The sequence below is a fragment of the Pelodiscus sinensis genome, chromosome 4 (genome assembly GCF_049634645.1).
Source record: "Pelodiscus sinensis isolate JC-2024 chromosome 4, ASM4963464v1, whole genome shotgun sequence".
Lineage (NCBI taxonomy): Eukaryota > Metazoa > Chordata > Testudines > Trionychidae > Pelodiscus > Pelodiscus sinensis.
This window is the reverse complement of record NC_134714.1, coordinates 126,525,704-126,553,073: the sequence shown is the minus strand read 5'-3', so window position 1 is coordinate 126,553,073 and position 27,370 is coordinate 126,525,704. Positions and strand designations below refer to the sequence as shown.

The window sequence follows — 27,370 nt, the reverse complement described above, 5'->3', positions numbered from 1 at the left end:
ATCTATTATTAATCAGCCAGAACTTGTTCTCACGCTCCACTTCTTCTTCCACATCTATCCCACCCACCATTCTCTGCCCAGGCATGGCCAAGAGTCCCTCCCCTGTCTGTTCCTTCCTAATCTATCTGTCCATTTCTCTCTCTGTGCAAGCTGGTCCCCGTTCATCAGCCTCTGTCCATGGCTCTTTCATCCCTCCTGGGCAATAACGCTGGCTATTTCTCACTCCCATTCATTGGCCACATCCCTTGGCATTGGATTGAACTGGCAGTGCCTTCTGACTCTGTGGTCCTATGTGGCTGGGATGATCTGTGAACACAGTGTCCGACTCTTTTGACATTATGCGTATAAGAAGTACACGGCATCTTTACATGGGGTAAAGGCAAAACGCTGCATTTATTGAACATACAATGGTAAAGCAGGTTTTTTTTCCTGTCATGAGGAGTTTATTTTGATGAAGAGGTCTTTCTGCAGACACATTACATATGCATTTTGTTTCTATTAGAGCAGGACTACTCAACTTTGTACGCGTTGGGGGCCACAGTGATACAGTACATGTCAAAGACCTCAACTTAAGTGCAGTTGCATATACTTCCATATCTATATTCAAATATATGGAACTAGCTTCTTTCACTTTGAAGCGCATGAATACAAAGATTAAGGCAAGACTACACAATACACAGGCCCCCATTTAATTCAGTTCAGCTGTTATTAATAAAATGCAAAATTTACTGATTTCCACCCACAGGACAGCACTTTTAATGCGTAATGATGGTCCCAGAATGTAACTACTAAAAATAATATTAATAACTTTTTTGTTTTGGCTCTCACCCACAGGCCCTATATGAAGCCCTGTGTAAGCCCAAACCACACTGCCACAGGCCATATGTTGAGTCGCCCTGTATTAGATCTTCTGAATCTGAAATGTTACCAAATTCTGACAAAATTGCTTCATCTGAATACAGCAAAAATCGGCTGTGTGTTCTCTCCCTTATTTTCTTCATATTATCATTCCGAAGGGCTTGATGGACACAGGGCAGTGGAAAGGGGATTCAGAAGTCATCGGACAATTTATTAGAGGCTGGGTTTTACAAGGTTATTTGTCTAGTCTGGCAGTATGAGCACTAGTTGAACTCAAGGCGGATGGGCTTGCGCTAGCCTTGCGGGAGGGACAACTGGACCCAGGGTTCAACTGATTATGGGAGACAGATAATTAAAAACAGAGTGAATGGAAGTGGGTCAAAGCTTTAAAACAAGGGAATGGAATGGGGACATGGAGCAGAGAACCCCAGAAAGCACTCACTGCCCCTTGAAGCTCCCATGGAGCTGTTGGATGCCGCAGAGAAGAACTTTGCCTGCATTCATGAGGGAGGAACGGAAACAGGCACCTGTCGCAGAGACCTCCCTCGGCCAGCATCCTACTCCTGGTATTGTATTTAGCGACTTTTACCAGAGCCAGGAGGAGGTTGACAAAGAGGTCTCACGACTTTGTGGGGCCACAGATGTGGTGTACATCAATAAAGAGGAGAGGGGAACAGTGCAGCCAGAACCTCAGCAATCGGTTTTGGAGACACCGGAAAAGGGGCTGTAACCTGGTGCATTTAAGAAAGGCAGGTGCCAGATTTTCCCTCATGCCACAAAAGAGGCAGGTGTCGGGACGGGGATGAACTGCACCAGGTACATATCTGTCAAGGCTCCATACAGGAGCCACTAACTGATGTCCCCAATGGGCTGTGTGATGAAGGTGGAGAAAACTCTGGCCCATCAGGGTTCTCCACCCTCAATAGGCCTTAGTCAATATCTACTTTAGAAGTAAAAACAAAATAATAACCATAAAAGTCTAAATAATTTCTACATAATAACCATAAGATTCTATATCTATTTCTACGTAAAAATAATTCAACAGAGTATACATCATAAAACAGTGAAGCAAACACACACACGGGCTTTGCAAAGGGGTTTCAAACCAATCCCTCTTTGCTGTAGGGAGTGTACACACTATATAAATCTCTTCTCTGAAATAAACACCAAGCCCGTTTCCCTGATGGTGCACGCATGGGGTACAGCTCAGAGTCCCTTAGCGAGTCCCAGGTCCCCAGTCTGCACATGGCTTCTCTTCTGAATCAGGCCACCTCGTTCTCTTGCCTCTTCGCTCAGTGCTCTCCTCTCTCTGTCTCTCCAATAGCCAGTGACAGGCTGCCATGATCATGAGAGATGGCCAGCAGCCTGGGCACTAAGGCGTTCACTATACCTAAGCCAGGTAGAATCAGCCAATAAAAATGCAGATAAGGATTTCAAACTGGGACAGAGGATTTTTTGGAGGTTTTCCTCCTTTGTCCCTGGGCAGTTTCTCTCCAGCTACTGTAGGGGACAGACAAAATGACTCTTCACTATCTGTAAGTAGGGTAAAGTTTAGGTTTTATTGTTTTATGGTTTGGGAACGAGACCCTGATGTCTGTCCATCTAAAAATGGGTTTTCCTCTCCTTTGTAACTAAGCTCTTGGCCCATGGTGGGGCTCCCCCATGAGTATATTAATTGGTGACTTTTCCATCTAGACATTATGTTTGTAACAGAGACATAGTGATGATAATAAAAGTTCTTTCTCTTCTTTTATTAACCTGGTATTGGTTAATTTTTGTGTTCTGGCTTTACTTTTAGGGCTAAGATTTCCCAAGTGGTCTCTCCCTGGTTTCCTTATTATTACATGGGTGGTGGCAGCAGAATTTTTTATCCCCAAATCCTAGGTTTTTAAGATTGTGGGGGAAGTTTTATACCAAAGCCTGGAAAGATAAGCCGTTTGGGTACTTTTGCGGGCCCAACTTCTGCATTTATTGTGCTAGAGTGAGGGAAAAGGCTTGACACAGGACTTCCCTTACACCCTGACAGTGCTGGTAGATGGATTGAAATCTGACTGGTCGTGGATTAGTTTGTATTCTTGCCATTGGCATGAAGGGGAGTGATTCAAATCTCCGTTGGCATCAGCTCAAGCCCAAATACACATGTGAGTCTTTAAGGTGTCAAGACTCCCCGTTGTTTGTGCAGACAGAGGCTAACACAGTGACCCCTCTAAGACTTGCTCCCACTCAAGTCATATGGACTTTCCAAACTGATTCCAGTGGGAATCAGATCAAGCCACGGGAGAACTATTGGTGGCTGACAGCAGAAATGAGCCCTGGGATCCACACTAGGGTAGGGGTGGGGAAGAATTAGGAAGGTCCTTTCCCTTTCTGGGATGTAGGGAAATCTCCATGCCCAGAAAGGGTCTCCCAGGCTGGCTGCTGAAGGGATTTAAACTGCCGTCTCCATTGTGTCTCTGCTGGGGTCGTTTCTGTCTTCTCTGGAATCTGCCTGCTCTTCAAAAACCCTCTGGAGTGCGAGTTTGAGAGAGCCACAGTGTCGCCACTTCCTGTAGCTCCCGACTAGAAAGTAGATGACTGGGTTGATGCTGCTGCTTGCGCAGGCCAGCACCTCAAATAACCAGTTGTCCAGAAATATACCATGGGAAGGGAGGAAAAACACAACACTCTGAGGAAGAGTGAAGAGGAGGAAAAAGAGGACGGTGAGCAGGATGACAGCATAGAGCTTGCTGGGCGGGCGCCGCTGGGAGCTCCAACGCACCTTCATGGACAGGATCAGACTGGACAGAACCATGACGGGGGAGAATATCAGGATATTCAGAACAAAGACGAATAGCAGGGAAGTGAAACAGCTTTTCTGTGTGAGACCTAAACAAACAACAGCAGCGAAACAGCAGAGCAAGAAGGAGAAAGCCCAGAGCAGGGCAGACACGATGGTAGACAAGTGCTGTGGCCTGTGGCATCGATACCAGATGGGGTAGAGGACGGACATGCACCTGTGGATGCTGATGGCCGTCAGGAGGTACAGGCTGGTGTTGTACGTCCAGAACCACAGCACTGTAAAGATAATGATTACCTCTGCTCCGGTACTGTCACAATACCGATCTCCCACCATTTTAGCTGCAGGGACAGTTGAGCAAAGGAGGAAGCCGAAGTCAGCGACGGCCAGGTTGAGGATGTAGACGGTGAAGGGGTTTCTCTTCATGCGGAAGCCGAGGAACCAGATGACGATCCCGTTCCCCACCAGCCCCAACAGGCAGATGAGCAGGGGAATACTCCCGATGATCTCGTCAAGGGCATGAAGCTTTGCGCATCCAGTGTGGTTATCTGTATGTGTATGATCCCTGCCAAAAGATGTTGCTGGCAGGGTCTCTGTGCTCAGCTCGGCCATCATGGAACTGCTGCTGCGGGATGCCGGTGTCCCCACTGCCCCTCTCTCTCACACTCCTGGTGGCAGAGAGCAGATGGGAGAATAAGCTACTGACCCCACCCCCAGTGCTGTGTTATCACTGCTCGTTCTAGCCCCTCCCCAGCCTCCTGCCCAGGACCACCTGATCCAGTGGCTTTGGGAGATGCTGGGGATGGAGACACGGAGAAAGGCCCAAGGGTTGAGGAGCATCCTGGACTCACAGGAAGTGGCAAAGACAGAATTAAACCCAGGGAGAGAGCTGGACAGACAGACAAGCTAGAGAGACAGAAATGTGACAGAGTGTTGGCTGGCCATGGATGCTCAGGAAGCAGCATGCGGGGGTGGGGGAGGGAGAGACGATAGTGAGAGAGAAAGAGAATAATCCTGTCTAATCTATCAGTGGTGGCAATGATCAGTGAATCCTTCCAGCCGTCCCTCACCTGCCTTCCTCCCCGGGGCCCAAACTGCATGTTCACAGGAGCCGGGCTGGGCTGGATCCACTTCAGAATCTCAGTGTCTCATGGTCACTCACTGCAGTTCCCCAGGGAGGATCTTCTTGGGCACGTTTTCCAAGCATTCATCTGTTACCCAGGTGCAGAGGATGTCCCTGCCAGTTCCTGTTCAGCTTCTGCACCCAGCGCCTGCAAGTGTTGGCAGAGAACTGTCTTGCCTACACTGGCCAGGGAACAAAGGGGTAGACGGAGCTGACACCGGGCTGTGGCCTGGGGCGTGGGGAATGGGTCAGTCTCTGCTCTGTTAGGATGAGAGAAGGGGCTCAGAGCAGAAAGGGGGAGAAGGGCCCGGGACCCCTTCTCCCTGAGAGGAACAATACTGCCTGCTCTTGGTCTCTGTGTTCACATAAGTTCTATGCTACGCTGTGTCCCTGTCAACGAATAAACCTTCTGTTCTACCTGCTGGCTGTGGATGAGGGTGCAAGGCCCGGTGACCCCCGGTGACTCCCCCCCTCCCCCCCACACACACACTCCGTGACAACATGCCTCTAGGTTCCATCCCGGACATATCACCCGACCGATTGTTTACAGCCAGGCCTTAAGATACAACCGGATTTTCTAGAACCCCACAGACAGAGAAAAACACCTACAGGATCTCTCCCAGGCATTCTTAAACCGTAAATAGCCACCTGGGGGAAGTGAAAACACTGCACTCAGTGAGGTCTCATGAGCTCGGGGTGGTCTGATAACATCAAGGGACAGGGCTCTGCACATTGGTCCTGCTCCCCTAAATCAGGAGGAAGTGGCTGGTCCAAGATTAAATCAGATGAGATTGATGTTGTAGGAAGCTGTTATGGGGCAGGGTCAAATATGTCCATAGTTTATTTATGTTGATAAATTAGGTGTTTGTTCTTTGATTCTGCAGTGTAGGGAAATCTCCATCCCAGAGCAGAGTCTCCCAGGCTGAGCTCTGTAGGAATTTAATTGATCATTGGGTTGGCCCTGGGGTTTCTGCCTGCTCTGTGAGATCCACCCTCCCTTCAAAGCCACTCCGCAGTGTGACCTTGAAGGATCCCTTCACATCCCACTTCTGCAGCTCTAAACTAAAAAGTAAAGAACCAGCATCATGCTGCTGTTCACAGAGATCTCCATGCGCCGCCGTATCTCACTGCAATTCTCCATAGTGTAGCTAAGAAGGAAGGTTTGGACACGGGGAAACAGCAAAGAGGAGGCCGAAGGGGACAGTGAAGAGAATAAAGGTGTAGAGTCTTCCTGTCCTACATCCCTGGGAACCCTGATGGATGGAATCTGACAAGATTGAACCATGAAAGGAGCAAAAACCTGGGCATTCAATGCACACGTGTTGGAGCATCGTGATACTTCCACCTCCTTCCCCTGCCGTTTCCAGCATCATAAACAAATGCCGCTGGTCCAGTGAGTAAGATGGAGAGAGCCCCGCGCAGGGAGACTCAGTGTAGTGCCAAGTGAAGTTGGTCCAGCAAAAAAATACGACTTTTACACCCGCAAAAAAATGGACCTGATGAAAACGGTGATGTTCACTTCGGTTGCTGCAGCAGTCATGCTACGGAAAAACGAGGGTGTTGCCACACAACTCAAGCAGTGCACCCCACATTTAACAGCACTACACTGCGTGGCCCATTGAGACGACCTGGGTTTAGTTGATGCGTGGAATCAAGGGCCAACGAAGAAGACAATAGAGACACTTTTGAAGACCCTTTGTAAGGACTTTTGCAGCTCCTCAGTCCGAAGAGGACAATTTCAGTAACCGAAAATGAGACTGTATCATTTAAACCTCCAAATGAAGTAAAGTGGCTATTTAGACATTTTGCTGTAAGTGCTTTGAGGTGTAATTATGAGACTCTTCTTACGTATTTTGAATGGGAAATCTCAGAAAATAATGGCCTATTAGCTACGTACAGCCTGAATAAATTTTCTGACACCAATTACCATTTCACGGTTGCTGTATTAAATGTCTTACATGAATTAGGAGAACTGACCAAATGCTTTCAGAAGAGCTCTTTAACAATGGCAGCTGTACAGTTAGCAAGGGCCTGGATCCACTAGATGAGAGGGCCGTACCTCGGAGAAAGAGGCTCTTAGAGTTGATGCTCTCCAACCTCTTTAACCATAAAATTGTGTTTTCGATAAAAGTGCATTTTGAGATCTACCTCAAACTGAAACAGCCCTAAAGCTCGTCCTTCGTGCCCCTTGTCAAATGACTCCCCCTGCTCTCTCAGGGTATGTCTACACTACCCTCCTAGTTCGAACTAGGAGGGTAATGTAGTTATACCGCACTTGCAAATGAAGCCCGGGATTTGAATTTCCTGGGCTTCATTTGCATAAACTGGGCGCCGCCATTTTTAAATCCCTGCTCGTTCAAACCCCGTGCCACGCGGCTACACGCGGCACGAACTACGTAGTTCGGACTAGGCTTCCTAGTCCGAACTACTGTTACTCCTTGTGGAATGAGGAGTAACGGTAGTTCGGACTAGGAAGCCTAGTCCGAACTACCTAGTTCGTGCCGCGTGTAGCCGTGTGGCACGGGGTTCGAACGAGCAGGGATTTAAAAATGGCGGCGCCCAGTTTATGCAAATGAAGCCCGGGAAATTCAAATCCCGGGCTTCATTTGCAAGTGCAGTATGCCTACATTACCCCGCTAGTTCCAACTAGCGGGGTAGTGTAGACATACCCTCAGTCCCTCTTCCTCCCCCATCTTCACTCACTTTTACCAGGCTGAGGTAGGGGGTTGGGGTGTAGGCTCTGGTCTTGGGCCAAGGGCATTGGAGTGTAGCAAAGGCTCCATGTGTTGTCCAGGGTGTGGGTTTTGGGTCCAGGAGGATTTTTAGGGCATAAGCTCAGGGAATGAGTTTGGGTGCAGGGGGATTCTTGCCTGGGGCAGGAGGTTGGGTGCAGGAGGAGGTTCGGGGCCGGGACAGGCCCAGGCTTTGGCTGGGCATCATTCAGCTGAAATGGCTTCCAGGTGACGGAGTAGTGGGGCTAAGGCAGGCTTACTTCTGCCCTGGCCCTGCCCCACTCCTGACAGCAGCTGGCATGTACAGCAATGGCTCCATGTGCTGCCCCTCATCTACAGGCACTCAGCCCACAGCTTCTACTGGCCATGTTTCCCTGTTACTCATCAATGGAAACTGCAGGAGCAGTGTCTGCAGGCAAGGACAGCCTGTGGAGACCCCCTGCTCTGCCTTTTTCACGGGCTGCAGGGACATGCCAGCCACTTCCAGGAGCAGCAGTTAGCACAGGGATAATTACTCAGCCACGACAGGTGAGGCTTGTTAGAACTCACAACTCAACAGATTCAATTTAAGCATAAGAGAGAGATGAAAGTTACGTAATGCACAGACCTGACAAAAATAAAAAATAATCCCCTTTGTAAGCAGTACAAGAAGTAACAACCCTCCCCCCCATCGTGTGTGTTAGGTCGGGAGATGAGACAGAAGGACAGTTAGTGTTTGTGAGAGTGACAGAGACACACTCGGTGTGTGAGTGACAGAGATTTGCATTTCCAAGCTCCCACCATCCTCTTCTCTGTGTGTAGGGATGGGTGACAGGAGTGGGGGGAGGAGGGACACCCTGATATCAGCACACCCCCTTCTCCCTCCAACATCCTGCACAGCCAGCTGGAAGCTCCCGGGGAGGGAGAGGGCAGCTCCAAGACAAAGGGCAGGAGTAGCAGACAGTGGGGGAAGGGGCAACTGAAGTGCCAGTGGTTGAGAGCTTCCTACCAAAACTGGTCAGGATCCCCAGTCAGGGTCTCCAAGATCTACCAGTAGATCCCGATCTGCTAGTTGGTGACCACTGCCTTAGAGCAACATTATGAAAAACATAACTGCGTCAAGCGCAGCAGATGGACAATTCCACAGGGAACCTATTCTAAGTTTCATCTCCCTGCTGCGAGATCATCTGAATAAGAGGTTTGCAGAGAATGAATTAAACAAATGGGCACCTTTTGACTTTGCCTCACTTTCATCACATCAAATCAGGTGTGAATTTGGCACTGGAAAGATTAGCAAGCTAGTTGACAAATACAGAAAAATGTTGGACCTGAGTCAAGTGAGGTCATCTGCCCAAAAGACTATGGAGGAGGAGAAGAAGTTCATTGGAAACCAATACAAGGTTTACAGATACATAATTGCAGAGAAACATGAAGCAGAGATGATGAGGAAGTTGTAGGAAATGGCGACTTTCATTCTACAGAATTCAGGCCACTGCATTGTGGTGTCCCAATGGGTGGACAGATGTGCAACATGTCAAGCTTCCAGTGCTGATTGTGAGTGTGGCTTTCAAAGCAGATAGAAAGCAGATCACCTGTATATGCTAACGAGGATCAAATTTCACACGTCCAGAGATGGAAAACTGTATTTACACACAGGAAGACCTGTAAAGGCAGAAGAGAAAAGATTCATCATTCTGACCAGCAGCAATTAGTGGCCCCATCGTCTAGCCTGGTAGTGCCAACTACTGGCTGTAGGTCTCATTCCAGTAACTGTGATTAGTGGTGTCCTAAATAAATAAAATAAAATATATGAAGTAATTTCTCACAGCCAAACAAAATGTTTCAATATGTTTTACAAGTCACAACACAAAAGAAACTATTGATACACTTTTAAACATATACAGATGTTAACGTTTTTTTTCCATACATGGGCATAAACTGTAATAACTATTTCATTCCATGTGTCAGTATTAATGATAACAGATTTTGTCAAGAAAAAGGACAATTGTGGTTCATGCCTCAAAGAAACAGATACAAGTAAGATGCCAAATGCTTACTGAAATGTGCAGTATTAATTTTCTTTTTATTTGATTTCATAATAAATAAAATTCTCCACTTAAGAAGGAACAATCAGTTTCATACATACAGACTGGGACGTGACTCTCTAGAAAGGAGTATTGCAGAAAGAGATCTAGGGGTTATAGTGGGCCATAAGCTCAGTGTGAGTCAGCCGTGTGAGACTGTGGCCAAAAAAACCAAACATGATTCTGGGATGCATTAACAGGAGTGTTGTGATGAAGATAAGAGAAGTCATTCCTCTGCTCTACTAAGTGCTGATTAGCTCTCAATGGAAGTTTTGTGTCCAGTTCTGGGCATCACATTTCAAGAAAGATGCAGAGACATTGGAGAAGGCCCTGGGAAGAGTATGAAAAATGATTAAAAGATCTAAAAAAACATGATTTAAGAAGGAAGGCTGAAAAAGTTGGGCTTGTTTATTTTAGACAAGAGAAGACTGAGAGGGGACACGATAGGTGTTTTCATGTATCTAAAAAGGTGTTACAAGGAGAAGGGAGAAAAATTGTTTTCCTTGATCTCTGATGTTAGGACAAAAAGAAATGGACTTAAATGGCAGCAAGGGAGGTTTAGGTTGGACATCAGGAAAAATTTCCTGCCTTTTAGGGTGGTTAAACACCTGAATAAATTGCCAAGGTAGGTTGTGGAATCTCCATCATTTGACATACGTAAGAACAGTTTAAATAAACATGTACAAGGGATGATCTAGAACAGTGTTTCTCAATGGTTTTTTATAAAGTACCCCCTTTATAAAAAAAATTATAGGTACCCCCAGTACCTACAGTTTTCAGACACACAACATGTTTTTCTACCATTGCAACACATTTCTTTAAACAACTTAATCATAGCAGGTCGGGTGATGAAATTTTAGGGTGTAAAAAGTAGAAATTCAATAAAGCGTTGTAAAACTTAAAACAAAAATTCAGTTAATTTGAAAAAAATGGCAGTTTAGACGTGTTTCTGTCAAAAATAAAGCCTTTTTCGACAGATCTGATATTCCTCAAAAATGAGGTTTACAGAATCTGTCGAAAAAGACTTTCGACAGCTCTGCGTCTAGACTGTCTTTTTCTCCGAGAGCGGTGGCCATGTTTATGCTAATGAGGTGCAGGATATTTAAATCCATGTTTCATTAGCAATGTCCATGTGCCTAATCTACATCGAGAGAGAGAGAGAGAGAAAAGTGTAGTCCAGACACACCCTTAGTTTCTCATGTTGAAAGGAGGAAGCAAAAAGCCAGTCCATTCAGATCAAGGGCAACTTCTCGCATGTCCTTTCAATTCCAAGTGATGTTTCCCTTAGGAAATGTCACTGCCAAGTGAAATGCCCAAACTCTGTGGTTGTAAAATGTTCAACTCTTTTGACATCAGGCGTATGAGAAGCACACGGCATCTTTCTATGGGCAAAAGGCAAAACGCCGCATTTATTGACCATACAATGGTAAAACAGTTTTTTTCTTTCATCAGCATTTTATTTTGATGAAGAGGTCTTTCTGCAGACACATTTGATAGGCATTTTTTCTCTGTTAGATTTTCTCCATCTGAAATGTTACCAAAGACCGTCAGAATCTCCTCATCTGAATAAGGCAAAAATAGGCTGTATATTCTCATCTCATTATTTTCATCATATTATCAATATGAAGGGCTTGATTGGCACAGGGCAGTGGAAAGGGGATTCAGAAGTCGGACAATTTATTTGAGGCTCAATTTTACAAGAAGAAATGACTTATTTGTTTAGTCAGGCTGGAGTAAGCACTATTTGAACTCAAGAGAGTGTGGGCGTCCACTTCTTAAGGCCTCTACCCCAGTTTTACTGGGGGGACAACTCCAGAGTTCAACTGATTACAGGGCACAAATAATGAAAAACAGGGTCAAGGGATGTGGGTCAAAGGTTTAAAATGAGGGAAGAGGCTCGGGACACCGAGCAGAGAACCCAGACAGTGCCCGTTGCCCCGCGCAGCTGTCCATGGAGCCGGTGGATGCTGCACGGAGGATCTTAACCTGCATTCGTGACACAAGGAAGGAGTAGAAATAGGCTCCAGTTGCAGAGTTCCCCCACATCCAGCGTCCTTCTTCTGGTGTTGTATTTAGCGACTTTCTCCAGGGCCAGGAGGAGGTTGATGAGGAGGTCTCGCGACTTTGTGGGGCCACGGGTGGGGTGCGCATAAACAAAGAGGTGAGGGGAACAGTGCAGCCAGAACCTCAGCAAGAGGTTCTGGAGGAGCCGGAAAAGGGGCTGCAACTTGGTGCATTCAAGAGAGACCGGTGCCTGATTTCCTCTTGCGCCACAGAAGGGGCGGGGTGCGAGACGGAGGTGAAATGTGCAAAGTACACGCCCATGCTCATGGCTCTGTGGACGAGCCACCAGTTGATGTCCCCAGTGGGCTCTGGGATTAAATTAGGGTAAACACTGGCCCATCAGGGTTCCTCAACCTCAACAGCTCTTACATAATCTGGCCATATGGTATCGGGGCAGGACAGGAGGGTGAGGAAATGTAACGTATGGAGCACAAGCGTGTACAGATGGTCTCTGAGCACGGTTTGGAAACGGACCAGCTGCAGATGCAGGGGTCCATGGATGAGGAGGCCAGGGATCCTGGGGAACAGGGGCCCGAATAAAGATGGTGGGTCTGCGGGGAGGAAGGCGGGGCATTGCCTCTGGCAGATCTCGCTGCAGGAATTCAAGAGTGGGCTGTGACAAAACCATCACCACCTCTTGGAGCAAGCAATTATCATATGCTTACATAGACAGGCACGTGCACAATCTCTCTCTCCCTCCCTCCCTCCCTCCCTTCCTCCCCACTAATGATCTAGATAGCGTTCTGTTACCCACGTTAGCTTAGTGGCCAGGTAAGCTAAATGCAAGGGAGGAACCAGGTTTGCTGAGGGACGCTCCAGTCTGAGAATGGCAGTCCGAACCTGGCTGTTATGGGAAAGCCGTCCTTCTTTGATAAAGGTCCTTCTCCATCAGGATCAGTGGGTTTTGCATCGTCATGCTGTTTTCATTACAGATATTTGTTATCTCCAGTTGTTTCTCTTGCTTCTTCTTTGTTCTGCCACACTAACCAGGTTTCAATCACGAATATCTTGTCCCAGGTGAGAAATGCTCACGCTTTTCCTCAGTGTCTATCACCAATCTGCCCTCTTTTGATATGCAGGAACCTTTGATAGTAAACTGCATAAAACACACTAAGACATAAAATAACGAGTAGTCCAGTAACATCTTAGGGACCAACAATATAAATATGAGATTATGATTCCACATATAGATTATTTCTGGTTAGTCTCTAAGGTGCTACAGGACTGTGTGTTGTTTAAAGTTACAGACTAACAGGGCTTCCCCACTGACCATATTAAGACTTGGTACATGAAGACTTGAATGCTTAAAATGTCACTAAAAATAGGAAATAGGAATTTTTCTACTACACTGATGTTTCTGAAATGTTTGTTTTCTAGTCTTTGAGGAGGAAGAGAACTTCCCAGAAATGCCCCAAGAATTCCCAGGAGTAAAATCCCCATTTGCTCTGCCTTGGGGCCCTTGCAAAAGGCTCTCAGTCAGGCCAGACTCCAGGAATAGCCACAGGCCACGCTAAGTGACTGTGAGACCAGATTTATACATGTTGTCCCACCCAGCCCTGGCACAGCACCTCCCACCTGGACACTCACCAGGCTGTTCGGGTTGGTTCCCACCACACCGGAACAGTGTGCTCTCAAGTGTCCCTCAGTGCAAGCAGCCTGCAGCATTTCCCTCACATGGGCCTCTCTGCCCCAGGCTGTCTTTCCGTGAGCCCTCCCCAGAAATGGGACCAGACGGCTGAGTAGTCCCTGCCCCAAAACCAGTGCTGAACCCCCCTCAACTTCTCCGTAGCTTAGACACACCATTCCCCAGACCTGCCAACCTGTGAGCAGACAGGGTTTCCCAGGCCACTCTTCAGGGGACTGCACAGTGAAGCAAATGCACACACGGGCTTTGCAAAAGGCTTTTCTGTGCTCTGGGCGTCTTTGCTTTCTCTGGAATCTCTCTGATCTTCAAAAACCCTCTGGAGCGCGACCTTAACAGAGCCACAGAATCGCTGTTTCCCGTAGCTCCCGACTAGAAAGTAGATAAATGGTTTGATGCTGCTGCTTGCACCGGCCAGCACATGAAATATTTCACAGTGCTCAAATACATTACAGTAGCAGATAAAGAAGTGGAGGCTCTGAGGGAGAGTGAAGAGGAGGAAGAAGAGGACGGTGAGCAGGATGACAGCATAGAGCTTGCCGGGCGAGCGCCGCTGGGAGCTCCATCGCACCTTGATGAACAGGGTCAGACTGGATAGAACCATGACAGGGGAAACTATCAGGACATGCAGAACACTGATGGGAAGGAGGGAAGTGATACAACTTTTCTCTAAGGGATCCAGGCAAAAAACTGCAACGAGACAGCAGAGCAGGCAGGAGAGAGCCCAGAGCAGGGCAGACAGAGTGGCAGACAAGTGCTTTGGCTGGTGGTAGCAGTGCCAGATGGGGTAGATTATGGACACGCACCTCTCGGTGCTGATGGCCGTCGGGAGGAACAGGCTGGCGCTGTACGTCAAATGTAAAAAAAATCACTAGAATTAGGAAATGTATATCCCACAAGGTAAGCTACAAGAAGGGCAGCCGAGCAGAGGAGGAAGCCAATGTCGGCAACGGCCACGCTGAGGACGTAGACGGTGAAGGGGTTCCTCTTCATGCAGAAGCCCAGGAACCAGAGGACGATCCCGTTCCCCACCAGCCCCAACAGGCAGATGATCAGAGTGATGCTGCTGATGGTCACTGGAGAGACATGGGGAAAGGTTCAGGGGTGGGGAGCAGCCTGAATTGACAGCGAGTGATGGAGAGAGAATTAAACCCAGGGGGAGAGCTGGATAGACAGACAAGGACAGAAAGACAGAAATGGGACAGAAACAGATGGTCAAGGAACAGCATGCTGGTTTGGTTGGGGAGAGGATAGTGAGAGAGAAAGAGAGAATAACCCTGTCTAATAAATGGGGGAAAAGAGCAGTGAATCCGTCCCTCACCTGCCTTCCTCCCTGGGACCCAAACTGTGTGTTTTCAGGAGCCAGGCTGGGCTGGATCCACTTCAGAATCTCAGTGTCTCACGGTCACTAACTGCAATTCTCCGGAAAGGATCTTCTTGGGCACGTTTTCCAAGTAATCATCTGTTATCCAGCTATGGAAGATGTCCTTGCCAGTTCTGGTGCAGCTTCTGCACCCAGCGCCTGCAAGTGTTGGCAGAGAACTGTCTTGCCCACCCTGTAGGACGAGTTACATCAACCACGGCATCCAGAGGTCTGAAAATATTCATAGTGACAGGACTCTGCACATTGCTCCTCCTCCCCTAAATGTGAAGGCTGGCTGGCTCATGATCAAATCAGATAAGATTGATGTAGTAGAAAGCTGTTATGGTGCAAAGAAACATTGCATGGGGAAGGGTTAAACATTTCCTATATTGGTTGCTTTTTGTTGAGAAATCAGCTGTTCACAATCTTTCTTGTTTCTATTTCTTTTTGAAAAAATGTCCATTTGCCTTTTACTTTTGGATTTTTTGTGAGAAAACTAATCACCCCTAATGGAAATATGTGAATAATAAACCACAATGTTTTATTTTCTGTGGTGCTTCATAGGAGTTGTAGCTTGAGCTACCTGATGCTGCCATTCTCTATGGGCCAGGCCAGCCTACAGAACTAAGTCTCCCACTAGATGTAGGTGACTAACATGACCAACTACCACCTCTCCCCAAGGGGAAAGATTGTGGTGCATTGTGGGAGTTGTAGTCTGGCCAAGGAGTCCAGTCTGTGGAGGAAGATGGGAACTAGAGGCTCTTGAACTCCCCACCTCCACAAGCAAGGATGGTGACATTTCAGAATTCAAATACTCTGGTTTTAGTTTTTCACTCGGTAGTTAACATTTTCCTTGGAAAAAAGAGTCAGGAACAATAGTTTATTCAAAATCTCTCTTCTTTAATCAGCTGCCATGTACGATTCTATTGTATTATCTCAGAATTGAGGCCAATGAGAGACTCAGTAACTGCAAATTGCCTCTTCAGCAGCTTGATGGAAGCTCTGGCCCAACTGGATCAGGACTGGACAAGAGCAGTCAGTCCAGACGTAGACAGGGCATCCTCAGTGAAAGGCAAGAAAGCTGGAGCGGTGACAAAATTGAAGGCCAAATTGCAAACTATCAGCCATAAGCAACAGTTATTTTCCGAATTCCCCGTCTCTGCAGTAAAATGCAGAAACTCAGTCTTGTGATGGATAAGGTGGTTTGAATTGAACATTTTATATTCATGTCTCAGCTACCAGCGTATGGAAGAATAGGATATTCATTATGGCCCGTTGTATCTCACTGGAGTCATTGACTAAGTCAGTGCACTGGCTGGAAGTCCCAGCCCTCCTCCCCCGCATTGTTTTTTTTAAAATTTTGTGGGAAGAATCACAGGGGGTCAGAAAGGAAAAGGTGTTGCTGAATTACAGGATGATGAATGGCTTCACAAGGTGGATATTACACCGTGCTTCAACTCACACAACACAACAATGCAGGCATGGGACCAAGCAGGGACAGAATTTTATGCTACTGTCCACTTTTTTTAACTTAAGCATCCGCAGTGTAACGTGACACATTTTCCCCTCTCTTGAAATCACTACTTGACACCGTTGGGACCCAATGTGATGAGGCCACAGAAAAGTATGTGAGCATAATTATTGAATTGAAACGAGAACAATTCTCTGATTCAGGAACCACAGAGGAACGTTTCCAATTTTCAGCGTGCTGTTTCCTTTCCCTGGGCATTGTGTATCAGAGCAGCTCCAAATGGAAGGTATACGTGAATGTGTTGAGTGAGTTGAAGCACGGTGTAATATACACTTGAGAAGCTATTCATCACCGTGTAATTCAGTAACACCTTTTCCTTTGCTTTGAATGATGATGCAGAGGTTCAAGTTAAGAGAAGTCCCTTATCTGGGACCAGTAGTGGCAGTTACTAAAAATCTACACTAAATGTAGACAATTGCCAACATGGTTTGTTCTTAGCTATTTGTATTTTAATTACTTGTGTGAAAGGTGGCCTGTGCCAAGTGGCCACTGACTTCCTGAGGAAAATACAGAACATCAGGAATCTTCCTGAAAACCCCATCCTGGCTTCCATGGCTGCAGAAGCTCTTACACCAGAACATTCCACACGATGCTGGATTCCTGGCTGTCAGGAACACTGTCCCCCATGATGCCACTGCACACCTGGTGACTGAGCTCTGTGACTCTGTCCTCACCCATAACTCTTTCCAATTTGGAGACAACTTAAATCTTCTAGGGTATGTCTACACTACCCCGCTAGTTCGAACTAGCGGGGTAATGTAGGCATACCGCACTTGCAAATGAATCCCGGGATTTGAATTTCCCGGGCTTCATTTGCATAAGTGGGGCGCCGCCGTTTTTAAAACCCCGCTCGTTCGAACCCCGTGCAGCGCGGCTACACGGGGCACGAACTACGTAGTTCAGACTAGGCTTCCTAGTTCGAACTACCGTTACTCCTCGTGGAACTACCGTTACCTAGTTCACAGCCAGACCCTAAGATACAACCGGATTTACTAAAACCCCACAGACAGAGACAAACACCTACAGGATCTCTGTCAGGCATTCTAAAAACGTAAATAGCCACCCGGGGAAGTGAAAATACTGCCCTCAGTGAGGTCTTATGAGCACGGGGTGGTCTGATAACATCAAGGGACAGGGCTCTGCACATTCATCCTGGTCCCCTGAAAGAGGAGGAAGGCGCTGGTCCAAGATTAAATCAGATGAGATTGATGTTGTAGGAAGCTGTTATGGGGCAGGGTCAAATATGTCCATAGTTTATTTATGTTGATAAATTAGGTGTTTGTTCTTTGATTCTGCAGTGTAGGGAAATCTCCGTCTCAGAGCAGAGTCTCCAAGGCTGATCACTGTAGGAATTTAATTGACCCTCTCCATTGGGTTGGCCCTGGGGTTTTCTGCCTGCTCTGTGAGATCCACCCTCCCTTCAAAGCCACTCTGGAGTATGACCTTGAAGGTTCCCTTCAAATCCTACTTCCTGCAGCTCTAAACTAAAAAGTAAAGAACCAGCTTCATGCTGCTGTTCGCAGAGATCTCCATGCGCCGCCGTATCTCACTGCAATTCTCCATAGTGTAACTAAGGAGGAAAGTTTGGACACTTGGGGGAACAGCAAAGAGGAGGCCAAGGGGACAGTGAACAGAACAATGGTGCAGAGTGTTGCTGTCCGACATCCCTGGGAACTATGTCAGACCTTGATGGATGGAATCTAACAAGATAGAACCATGAGAGGAACAAAAACCTGAGAATTCAACACACATGAGTCGGAGCATCGTGATGTTTTCCCCCCTCCATATGCACCATCATAAACAAATGCCACTGGTCCAGTGAGCAACATGGAGAGAGCCCAGAGCAGGGAGAGCTCGGTGTTGTGCAAGCGAAGTTGGTCCAGTAAAAAATATGACTTTTAAACCCAGAATAAACTGGACCTGATGAAAATGGTGACATTCACATCAGACGGTGCTGGAGTCACGCTAGGGAAAAACAAGGGTGTTGCCACACAACTCAAGCAGCGCATCCCACATTTAACAGCACAACACTGTGTGGCCCATTGAGACGACCTGGGTTTAGTTGATGAGTAGAAACAAGGGTCAATGAAGAAGACAATAGAGACACTTTTGAAGACCCTTTACAAGGTCTTTTGTAGATCCTCAGTCTGAAGAGGACAATCTCAGTCACAGAAAAGGAGACTGTATCATTTGAACCTCCAAATGAAGTAAAGTGGCTATTTAGACATTTTGCTGTAAGTGCTTTGAGGTGTAATTATGAGACTCTTCCTACATATTTTGAATGGGAAATCTCAGAAAATAATGGCCTGTTAGCTACGTACAGCCTTAATAAAGTTTCTGACACCAATTACCATTTCACGGTTGCTGTATTAAATGTCTTACATGAATTAGCAGAACTGGCCAAATGCTTTCAGAAGAGCACTTTAATAATGGCAGCTGTACAGTTAGCAAGGGCCTGGATCCACTAGATGAGAGGGCCGTACCACGGAGAAACAGGCTATTAGAGCAGTGCTCTCCAACCTTTTACCACAAGATCACTTTTTCAATTTAAGTGCAATCTAAGATCTACCTCAAACCTAAGCAGCTTTGCCTCACTTCCTTCCCGTTCTTTTTGTGAGATCCTGCCCCTGCTCCACCCCTTCTCTGAGGCCTCACACTGCTCATTTTCATCCTCCTTCCTCCCCCATCTTCGCTCATTTTCACCACACTGGGGAAGGGAGTTGGGGTGTAGGCTCTGGTATTGGGTCAAGAGGTTTGTAGTATGGGAGGGGCTCTAGACTTAGCCCAGGGAGGGGGATGGGCTCCAGGAGGGGGTTTAGGGTGTAAGCTGTGGCAGGAGTTTGGGTGCAGGTGGACTCACATCTGGGTCAGGAGTTTGGGTTCAGGAGGAGGTTCAGGGTTCAGGCTCTGTCTGGGCACCATTCAACTGAGAGAGCTTCTAGGTGGCAGAGCAGTGGGGTTAAGGCAGGCTTACTCCTTATCTCACTCTGCCCCACTCCTTTGCTGGTCATTTCATTCAAAGGGAGCACCCTCGGACCAGGAGACGGCCACTGCCCAGAGTGCTCATTAGTCAAGTCTGAACTCCAGAGAGGGAAGTACGCAGGGCTGCCCAAGGGAGAGTGGGCTGGGATAATAGGGCAATTGCCCTGCGGCCTGGAGATTCAAAAGGGCCCAGAGCTCCTGGCAACCACCACCTCAGTGCTTTAAATCACCACTGGAGCAACCCACGCCGCGTTATGGGCAGCATTGAGGATCAGCTGCGGGAGGCGCCTTGCACTCCGGGGACACTGAGGGGCAAAGGTGGAGCGTAATTAAGTAGAAATACTTGGTTACACTACTCAAGTACATTTTTTCAGTATTTGTACTTTACTCAAGTAATTTCTTTGTGTGATACTTTGACTTTTGCTCAAGTCGGTTTTTTTAGAAAAATTGGACTTTTTACTCCACTACACTTTCTGGAAGTACTTAGTTACTCAGTACTTTCATCATTCCGATTCGCCTAAGCACAGCTTCTTGTGCAAGCACCCAATCAACAAACACAATGACCCTACCAACAAGGAAGCCTTCTAATAGCCCCATTAACACCTTTGCATTCCAAACCAGTATCTGTGCAGGCACAGCCAGCCTGAGATCTGAGCAACCAGAGCCCCTGCCCAGGGCGATGTGCACTGGGGGTGCATTTGAGTAGTCTCATGTGACCTTACCTAGGGCCAGCCAGCTAAATAGGAGGGAAACCTAGCAACCACCTCAGCCAAGGTCAGGGGGGACAGAGGCACTTACTCTGTAAATCTGCTCTGGTGGGAGATGGAGCAGCACAGTTGGGTGCCCAGGGCAGGGGCTCCCCATTCTCCCTGGGACAGAGGACCCCGCATAGAAGCCGTGGGGCAGGCTGTGCTGGAAGAGGCTCGGGGTGAGCAGCTGAGTTTGGTGGGGATTGAAGAACTGTGTCTGTGTGCGCCGCTTCCCTCTGTGTGCGGGCTGGCTGGGATTTGGAGCAACCCTGCTATCTGGGTGTGTGCTAATGTGGAGCAGGGGTGGGTCACCCCTCCCCTTTTTTCCCCTTTCCCCCTAAGAGCCCCCTAAGAGGGGAACTGAGGAGAGCTGAGCTACTGGCTTAGGAGGGGAGTATAACACTTTAAGGTGTTGGGGGGGAGACCTTTAAATTACCCCCCACCCACACCCAGGAGCAGTTGGTCTTTTCCTCCTGCTTCCCTGGCTGGCTCAGAAGTTTTGCTCACGTGTTTAGGGTGGGTGGGGGAGGGAGAGAGGGGCAGCTGCTGCTGCTGCAAGTAGGTGCAGAGGAGATGGGTGCTACTGAAATCAGCTCTCCCATGTGCCCCCTAGGGAAATGAGTCACAGTGGGTGATGTCTGGCTGGATGGTTGAAACACATTTACCTGCCACACCCTCAGGTTGGCTGCGTCTAGACTGGCAAGTTTTTGTGCAAAAGCAGCCACTTTTGTGCAAAAACTTGCCAGCTGTCTACACTGGCTGCTTGAATTTGCTCAAGAGCACTGACAATCTAATGTAAGATTGTCAGGGTTCTTGCACAAATACTTTGCCGCTCCCACTCAGGGATAATCCCTCTTGTGCAAAAACATTTGCGCAAGAGGGCCAGTGTAGACAGGACAGGAATTTTTTGCATAAGAAAGCCCCGATGCGCAAAATGGTGATCGGGGCTTGCTTGTGCAAAATCGCGTCTAGACTGGCCATGGATGCTTTTGCGCAAAAGCACCTGTGCCAATCTAGATGTGATTTTGCGGAAATACTTTTAACGGAAAAGTTTTTCCATTAAAAGCATTTCCGCAAAATCAGGCTAGTCTAGACGCAGCCAATGAGTGTACTTTCAATGCCAATATTCAAATCGTCGATGAAGATATTGAACAGAGCTGGTCCCAAAACAGACCCCTGTGGAACCGCACTTTTTATACCTTTCCAGCAGCATTGAGAACCATTAATAACTACTCTCTAGCTACGTCTCAACTGGCATGATTTTCCACAAATGCTTTTAATGGAAAAGTTTTCTGTTAAAAGCATTCGCGGAAAAGAGCATCTAGGTTGGCACGGACACTTTTCCGCAAAAGCACTTTTTGCAGAAAAGCGTCCGTGCCAATCTAGATGCGCTTTTCTGCAAAAAAGCCCCGATCGCCATTTTTCGTGATCGGGGTTTTTTTGCGCAAAACAAATCTGAGCTGTCTACACTGGCCCTTTTGAGCAAAAGCTTTGCGCAAAAGGACTTTTGCCCAAACAGGAGCAGCATAGTATTTCTGCAAAAAGCACTGATTTCTTACAGTAGGAAGTCAGTGCTTTTGCGGAAATTCAAACGGCCAGTGTAGACAGCTGGCAAGTTTTTCCAGAAAAGTGTCTGATTTTCCCGAAAAACTGGCCAGTCTAGACACAGCCTGGGTGATTTGTGGCTGGGGGATGGGTCTTTGCTCTTGTTTGGTCTATGAATCCAAGTTGTGGTGTTTTCCCAATTTAACGCTGAGGTCAGTTACCTCATGTTATTAAAGATTTGCTGCTATACCAAGGCTCTGCGCTTGCAAGAGGGGAAGAATTGCCTCTTTGAGGTGCCCAGGGGTGTTCCATTAAAAAGCGTCCGTGCCAATCTAGACGCTTTTCTCCAAAAATGCTTTTAACGGAAAACTTTTCCATTAAAAGCATTTCCGGAAAATCATGCCAGTCTAGACGTAGCCTCAGTGTTCTTGCAGAAATACTATGCTGCTCCCGTTCGAGCAAAAGTCCTTTTGCGCAAAACTTTTGTGCAAAAGGGCTAGTGTAGACAGCTGAGATTTGTTTTGTGCAAAAAAGCCCCGATCACGAAAATGGCGATTGGGGCTTTTTTGCGGAAGAGCGCATCTAGATTGGCATGGACGCTTTTCCGCAAAAAGTGTTTTGGAGGAAAAGCGTCTGAGCCAATCTAGACGCTCTGTTCCAAAAATGCTTTTAACGGAAAACTTTTCCGTTAAAAGCATTTACGGAAAATCATGCCAATCTAGACGCAGCCTATGTGTGAAATGGATTGTTCCTTCCTAAGTGGAGTCCTTTGCATTTGTCCTTATTAAACTTCATCCTATTAGCCTCAGACCATTTCTCCAGTTTGTCCAGGTCATTTTGAATGATGTCATATGCACTTGCTCAGATGTGCGCCATCATGATACTCACCAGTTACAAACAAATATATTAATGTTATGGAAGAAAGAATACTAAAACAAGGGATAATTAGAAATTGCATTACTTTAAATATTTAGTTATTATGAAATCAAATAAAAAGAAAATTAATACTGCAACATTTTCAGTAACTATTTGGTGTTCTGCATGTATCTGTTGCTTTGAGGCATGAAACAAAAGATCCCTTATTCCTCTTAAAAAAAGGAATAAGGGATCTTTCGGAAAAGGCTTTATTTTCCGAAAGATCCCCGTCTAGACTGACGCTTTTTGCCGGCAAAGCCCCGAGCCGGAAAAAAGCGGCAGCCATGTTCATGCAAATGAAGCAGGGGAGATTTAAATCCCGCTTCATTTGCAATTGTGATGTGTCTAATCTGCATCCCTTTTCCGCAAAAAGTATGCAGTCTAGACAAACTGTGTGTGTCTGTCATTCTCAAAAACACCAACTGTCCTTTCCTCTCATCTCCCGACCTAATACACACATTGGGTGGGGGGAGGGTTGTTATTTCTTGTACTGCTTACAAAGGGGTTCATTTTTATTTTGAATGGGTCTGTGCATTACGTAACTTTCATCTCCCTTATGCTTAAATTTAGTCCGTTGAGTGGTGAGTTCTAACAAGCCTCACCTGTCATGGCTGAGTCGTTATCCCTGTGGTCAGTGCTGCTCCTGGAAATGGCTGGCATGTCCCTGCAGCCCCTGAGAAAGGCAGAGCAGGGGGTCTCCACAGGCTTTCCTTGCCTGCAGACACCGCTCCTGCAGCTCCCATTGATCAGTCACAGTGGCTAGTAGAAGCTGTGGGCTCAGTGCCTGTAGATGAGGGGCAGCACATCGAGCCATGGTGCCATTGCTGTACATGCCAGCTGCTTTCAGGAGTGGTGCTAGGCCAGGGCAGGAGTAAGCACCATCCACTGCTCCACCACCTGGAAGCTGTGTCAGTTGAATGGTGCCCAGCCAGAGCATGATCCCCAAAACTATGTCACAGCCCCGGATATCCCCCTGCACCCAACCTCCTGCCCCAGATGTGAGTCCCCCTGCACCAAAACTCCTGCCACAGCTTACACCCTCAACCCCCTCCTGGAACAAACTCCCCCACCCTGGGTTAAGCCCGGAGCCCCTCCCACACTCCAAACCCCATGACTCAAGGTCAGACCTGCACTCCAATCCCCTACTCCAGCTCGGTGAAAGTGAGTGAGGATGGGGACAAAGGGAGATGGAGTGACCGGGGGAGGCCTCGGAGAAGGAGCGGGAAGGAAGGGCTGCACAGCTTTTTGGCTTTGAGGTGAATCTTACATTGCGCTTACATTGAAAACACGATTTTGTGGTTAAAGAGGTTGGAGAGCATCAACTCTAAGAGCCTCTTTCTCCGAGGTACGGCCCTCTCATCTAGCAGATCTGGGCCCTTGCTAACTGTACAGCTTCCATTCTTAAAGAGCTCTTCGGAAAGCATTTGGTCAGTTCTGCTAATTCATGTAAGTCATTTAATACAGCTACTGTGAAATGGTAATTAGTGTCAGAGAGTTTATTCACGCTGTACATTGCTATTGGGCCATTATTTTCTGAGATTTCCCATTCAAAATATGTAGGAAGAGTCTCATAATTACACCTCAAAGCACTTACAGCAAAATGTCTAAATAGCCACTTTACTACATTTGGAGGTTTAAATGATACAGTCTCGTTTTCTTTGATCGAAATTATCCTCTTTGGACTGAGGATCTGCAAAAGACCTTGTAAAGGGTCTTCCAAAGTGTGTCTATTGCCTGCATCTTTGGTCCTTCGTTCCACGTCTCAACTAAACCCAGATCTTCTCAATGGGCCACGCATTGTTGCGCTGTTAAATGTGGAATGTGCTGCTTGAGGTGTGGCAACACTCTTGTTTTTCCCTAGCATGACTGCAGCACCGTCTGAAGTGAACATCATCATTTTCATCAGGTCCAGTTTATTCCGGGTGTAAAAATCATATGTTTTTGCTGGACCAACTTTGGCGGGTGCTACACCGAGCTCTCCCTGCTCTGGGCTCTCTCCATCTTGCTCACTGGACCCGTGGCATTTTTTATGGTGCTGCAAATGGAGAAGAGAAGTATCACAATGCTCCAGTGGAAATGCTAAGGGAGATTAGAGAGGCTATAAAAATAAAAAACTCAATAATTATAATAGGGGATTTCAATTATCCCCATATTGACTGGGTACGTCACCTCAGGACGAGACGGAGAGATAAAATTTCTCGATGCCTTAAATGCCAGCTTCTTGGAGCAGCTGCTACAGGAACCCACCAGGGGAGAGGCAATTCTCGATTTAGTACTGAGTAGAGTGGAGGATCTGGTCCAGGAGGTAACTATTACAGGACTGCTTGGGAATAGTGACCATTATAACATTTAACATTCGTGTGGCGGGAAGAACACCTCAGCAGTCCAACACTCTGGCATTTAATTTAATTTCAAAAAGGGGAATTACGCAAAAATGAGGAGGTTAGTTAAACAGAAATTAAAAGATACAGTGACTAGAGTAAAATCCCTGCAAGCTGCATGGACATTTTTCAAGGACACCATAGCAGAGGCCCAACTTAAATGTATACACCAAATTAAAAACCATAGTAAGAGACCTAAAAAAGAGCCACTGTGGCTTAACAGCCATGTAAAAGAATCAGTGAGAGATAAAAAGGCATCTTTTAAAAAGTGGAAGTCCAATCCTAGTGAGGTAAACAGGAAGGTACATAAACACTGACAAATTAAATGTAAAAATGTAATAAGAAAAGCCAAAAAAGATTTTGAGGAACAGCTAGCCCAAAACTCAAAAAGTCATAGCAGAATGTTTTTTAAGTACATTAGAAGCAGGAAGCCTGCTAAAAAACCAGTGGGGCCCTTAGATGATCGAGATACTAAAGGAGCAATCAATGACGATAAAGCCACTGAAGAGAGACTAAATGATTTCTTTGCTTCAGTCTTCACTGCTGAGGATGTTAGAGAGATTCCCAAACCTGCACCGTCCTTTGTGGGTGATGACTCTGAGGAACTGTCCTGGATTGAAGTGTCATTAGAGGAAGTTTTGGAACAAATAGAAAAACTTAACAGTAACAAATCACTGGGACCGGATGGCATGCACCCAAGGGTTCTGAAAGAAAGCAAATGTGAAATTGAGGAATTATTAACTGTGATTTGTAACCTATCCTTTAAATCAGCTTCTGTACCCAAGGACTGGGAGACAGCTAACATAACGCCAATATTTAAAAAGGGCTCTAGAGGCAACCCTGGCAATTACAGATGGGTAAGTCTAACGTCAGTACTGGGCAAATTAATTGAAACGATAGTAAAGAATAAAATTGTCAAACACGTAGAAGAACATAATTTGTTGGGTAAAAATCAATTTGGTTTCTGTAAAGGGAAATCATGCCTTACTAATCCCAGAAAATCCAGGCCGTATGGTTGGCATACAAATATCACATTAGTGGATGTGCAGTTGCATGAGCCTCTGATTTGGTGCTTATGTGGTTAGTTCTAGTGATGATGTCGCTTTTACAGATATGTGGACAGAGTTGTCAATGGAGTTTATTGCAGGGATGGATTTCTGACGTGTGAGGTGAGTTTGCTGGAAAGAATTTGCTTCAGGTTGGGGGGGTGCCTGTAAGTGAGGATTGGCCTGTCCCCCAAGGCCTGTGAGAGTGAGGGGTTATTTTCCAGGATAGGTTGTACATTGTTAATGATGCACTGGAGGGGTTGAAGTTGTGGCTGTAGATGATGACCAGTGCGGTTCTATTGTTTTATCTTTTGGGCCTATCTTGAAGAAGCTGATGCCTGGGAGCACATCTAGCTTTGTCAATATGTTTTATCACTTCCCCAGGTGGCTATTTAAGTTTTAAGAATGACTGATAGAGATTCTGTAGGTGTTTGTCTGTCTGTGGGGTTCTAGCAGATCCGGTTGTATCTTAGAGCCAGGCTGTAAACAATCGGTTGGGTGATGTGTCCGGGATGGAAGCTAGAGGCAGTTGTCACTGAGTGTGGGGGAATCACCAGGCCCTGCACCCTCATCTGCAGCCAGATGTGACCCTCATCCAGCAGGTAGAATAGAAGGTTTATTCGTTGACAGGGACACAGCGTAGCATAGGACTGATGTGAACACAGGGCCCAAGAGCAGGCAGTATTGTTCCTCTCAGGGAGAAGGGGTCTCGGGCTTTTCTCCCCACTTTCTGCTCTAAGCCCCTTCTCTCCTCCTAATACAGCAGAGTCTGACCCATTCCCTAGGCCACAGCCCCATGTCAGCCCTGGCTACCCCTTTGTTCCCTGGCCCGGGGCCAGGGTGTTATCTACTGTCCCCTGGCCCTCAGGACTCAGAAGTTGCAGATTCTTCCCCAGTGAGTCATGCCCAGTCTCCCTGGCTTGTCCAGATAGTGTTGCAGTGCCCAGGGAAACTGAGGCAAGCACACACACATAGAATCCTTACAGAACAGCACAGGACAGTAGAATCACATACACTCCACAAGGCAAACAGAGTGAATCCAGAGGCAAACAGAATTCATATAGTCCCCGTTACCTCACACATGTAGGTTTCCAGTAGAAGGTGGTAGAAATGTGTCTTTTAATTGTACTCTCATGTCAAGGAAGTGGCTCTCTCGTGTGGACTGGTCCAGGCTAAGGTTCATGGTGAGGTGGAAGTCGCTGAAATCCCTGTGGAATGCTTCAAGGGTCTCCTTCCCGTCGGTCCATATGATGAAGATGTTGTCAATGTAGTGTGAGCCGATTAAGGGCTCTAGGGGAGGAGAGCTGAAGAAAAGTTCCAGCTCAGCCATAAAGACGTTGGCATATTGTGAAGCCGTGTAGGTGCCCATAGCTGTGCCACTGTCTTGAAGATTTAAGTTGTCCCCAAATTGGAAAGAGTTATGGGTGAGGACAGAGTCACCGAGCTCAGTCACCAGGTGTGCAGTCACCTCATCGGGGATAGTGTTCCTGACAGCCAGGAATCCCACATCAGGTGGAATGGTGTAAAGAGCTTCTACAGCCATGCAGGGCAGGTTGGGGTTTTCAGGAAGATTCCTGATGTTCTGTATTTTCCTCAGCAT

The 27,370-nt window shown here is 46.9% G+C and overlaps 1 protein-coding gene and 1 pseudogene across 2 annotated transcripts; both read right to left on the bottom strand.

Annotated features, from left to right (window-relative positions):
- Positions 1-384: 384 nt before the first annotated feature.
- Positions 385-14,835, bottom strand: LOC142829267 (mas-related G-protein coupled receptor member H-like). 2 transcript variants are annotated; one of them, XM_075928502.1, is made up of 3 exons: positions 14,580-14,835; positions 9,061-9,130; positions 385-4,302 (listed from the first exon to the last, which is right to left on the bottom strand). In XM_075928502.1, exon 3 carries the CDS (start codon positions 4,247-4,249, stop codon positions 3,287-3,289), a length of 963 nt encoding a protein of 320 aa, XP_075784617.1. In that variant the 5' UTR covers positions 4,250-4,302; positions 9,061-9,130; positions 14,580-14,835; the 3' UTR covers positions 385-3,286. The 2 variants fall into 2 exon arrangements, with proteins under 2 accessions (XP_075784617.1, XP_075784618.1); XM_075928503.1 differs by lacking the exons at positions 9,061-9,130; positions 14,580-14,835 and adding an exon at positions 4,705-5,189.
- Positions 12,804-27,370, bottom strand: LOC142829320 (proto-oncogene Mas-like; annotated as a pseudogene).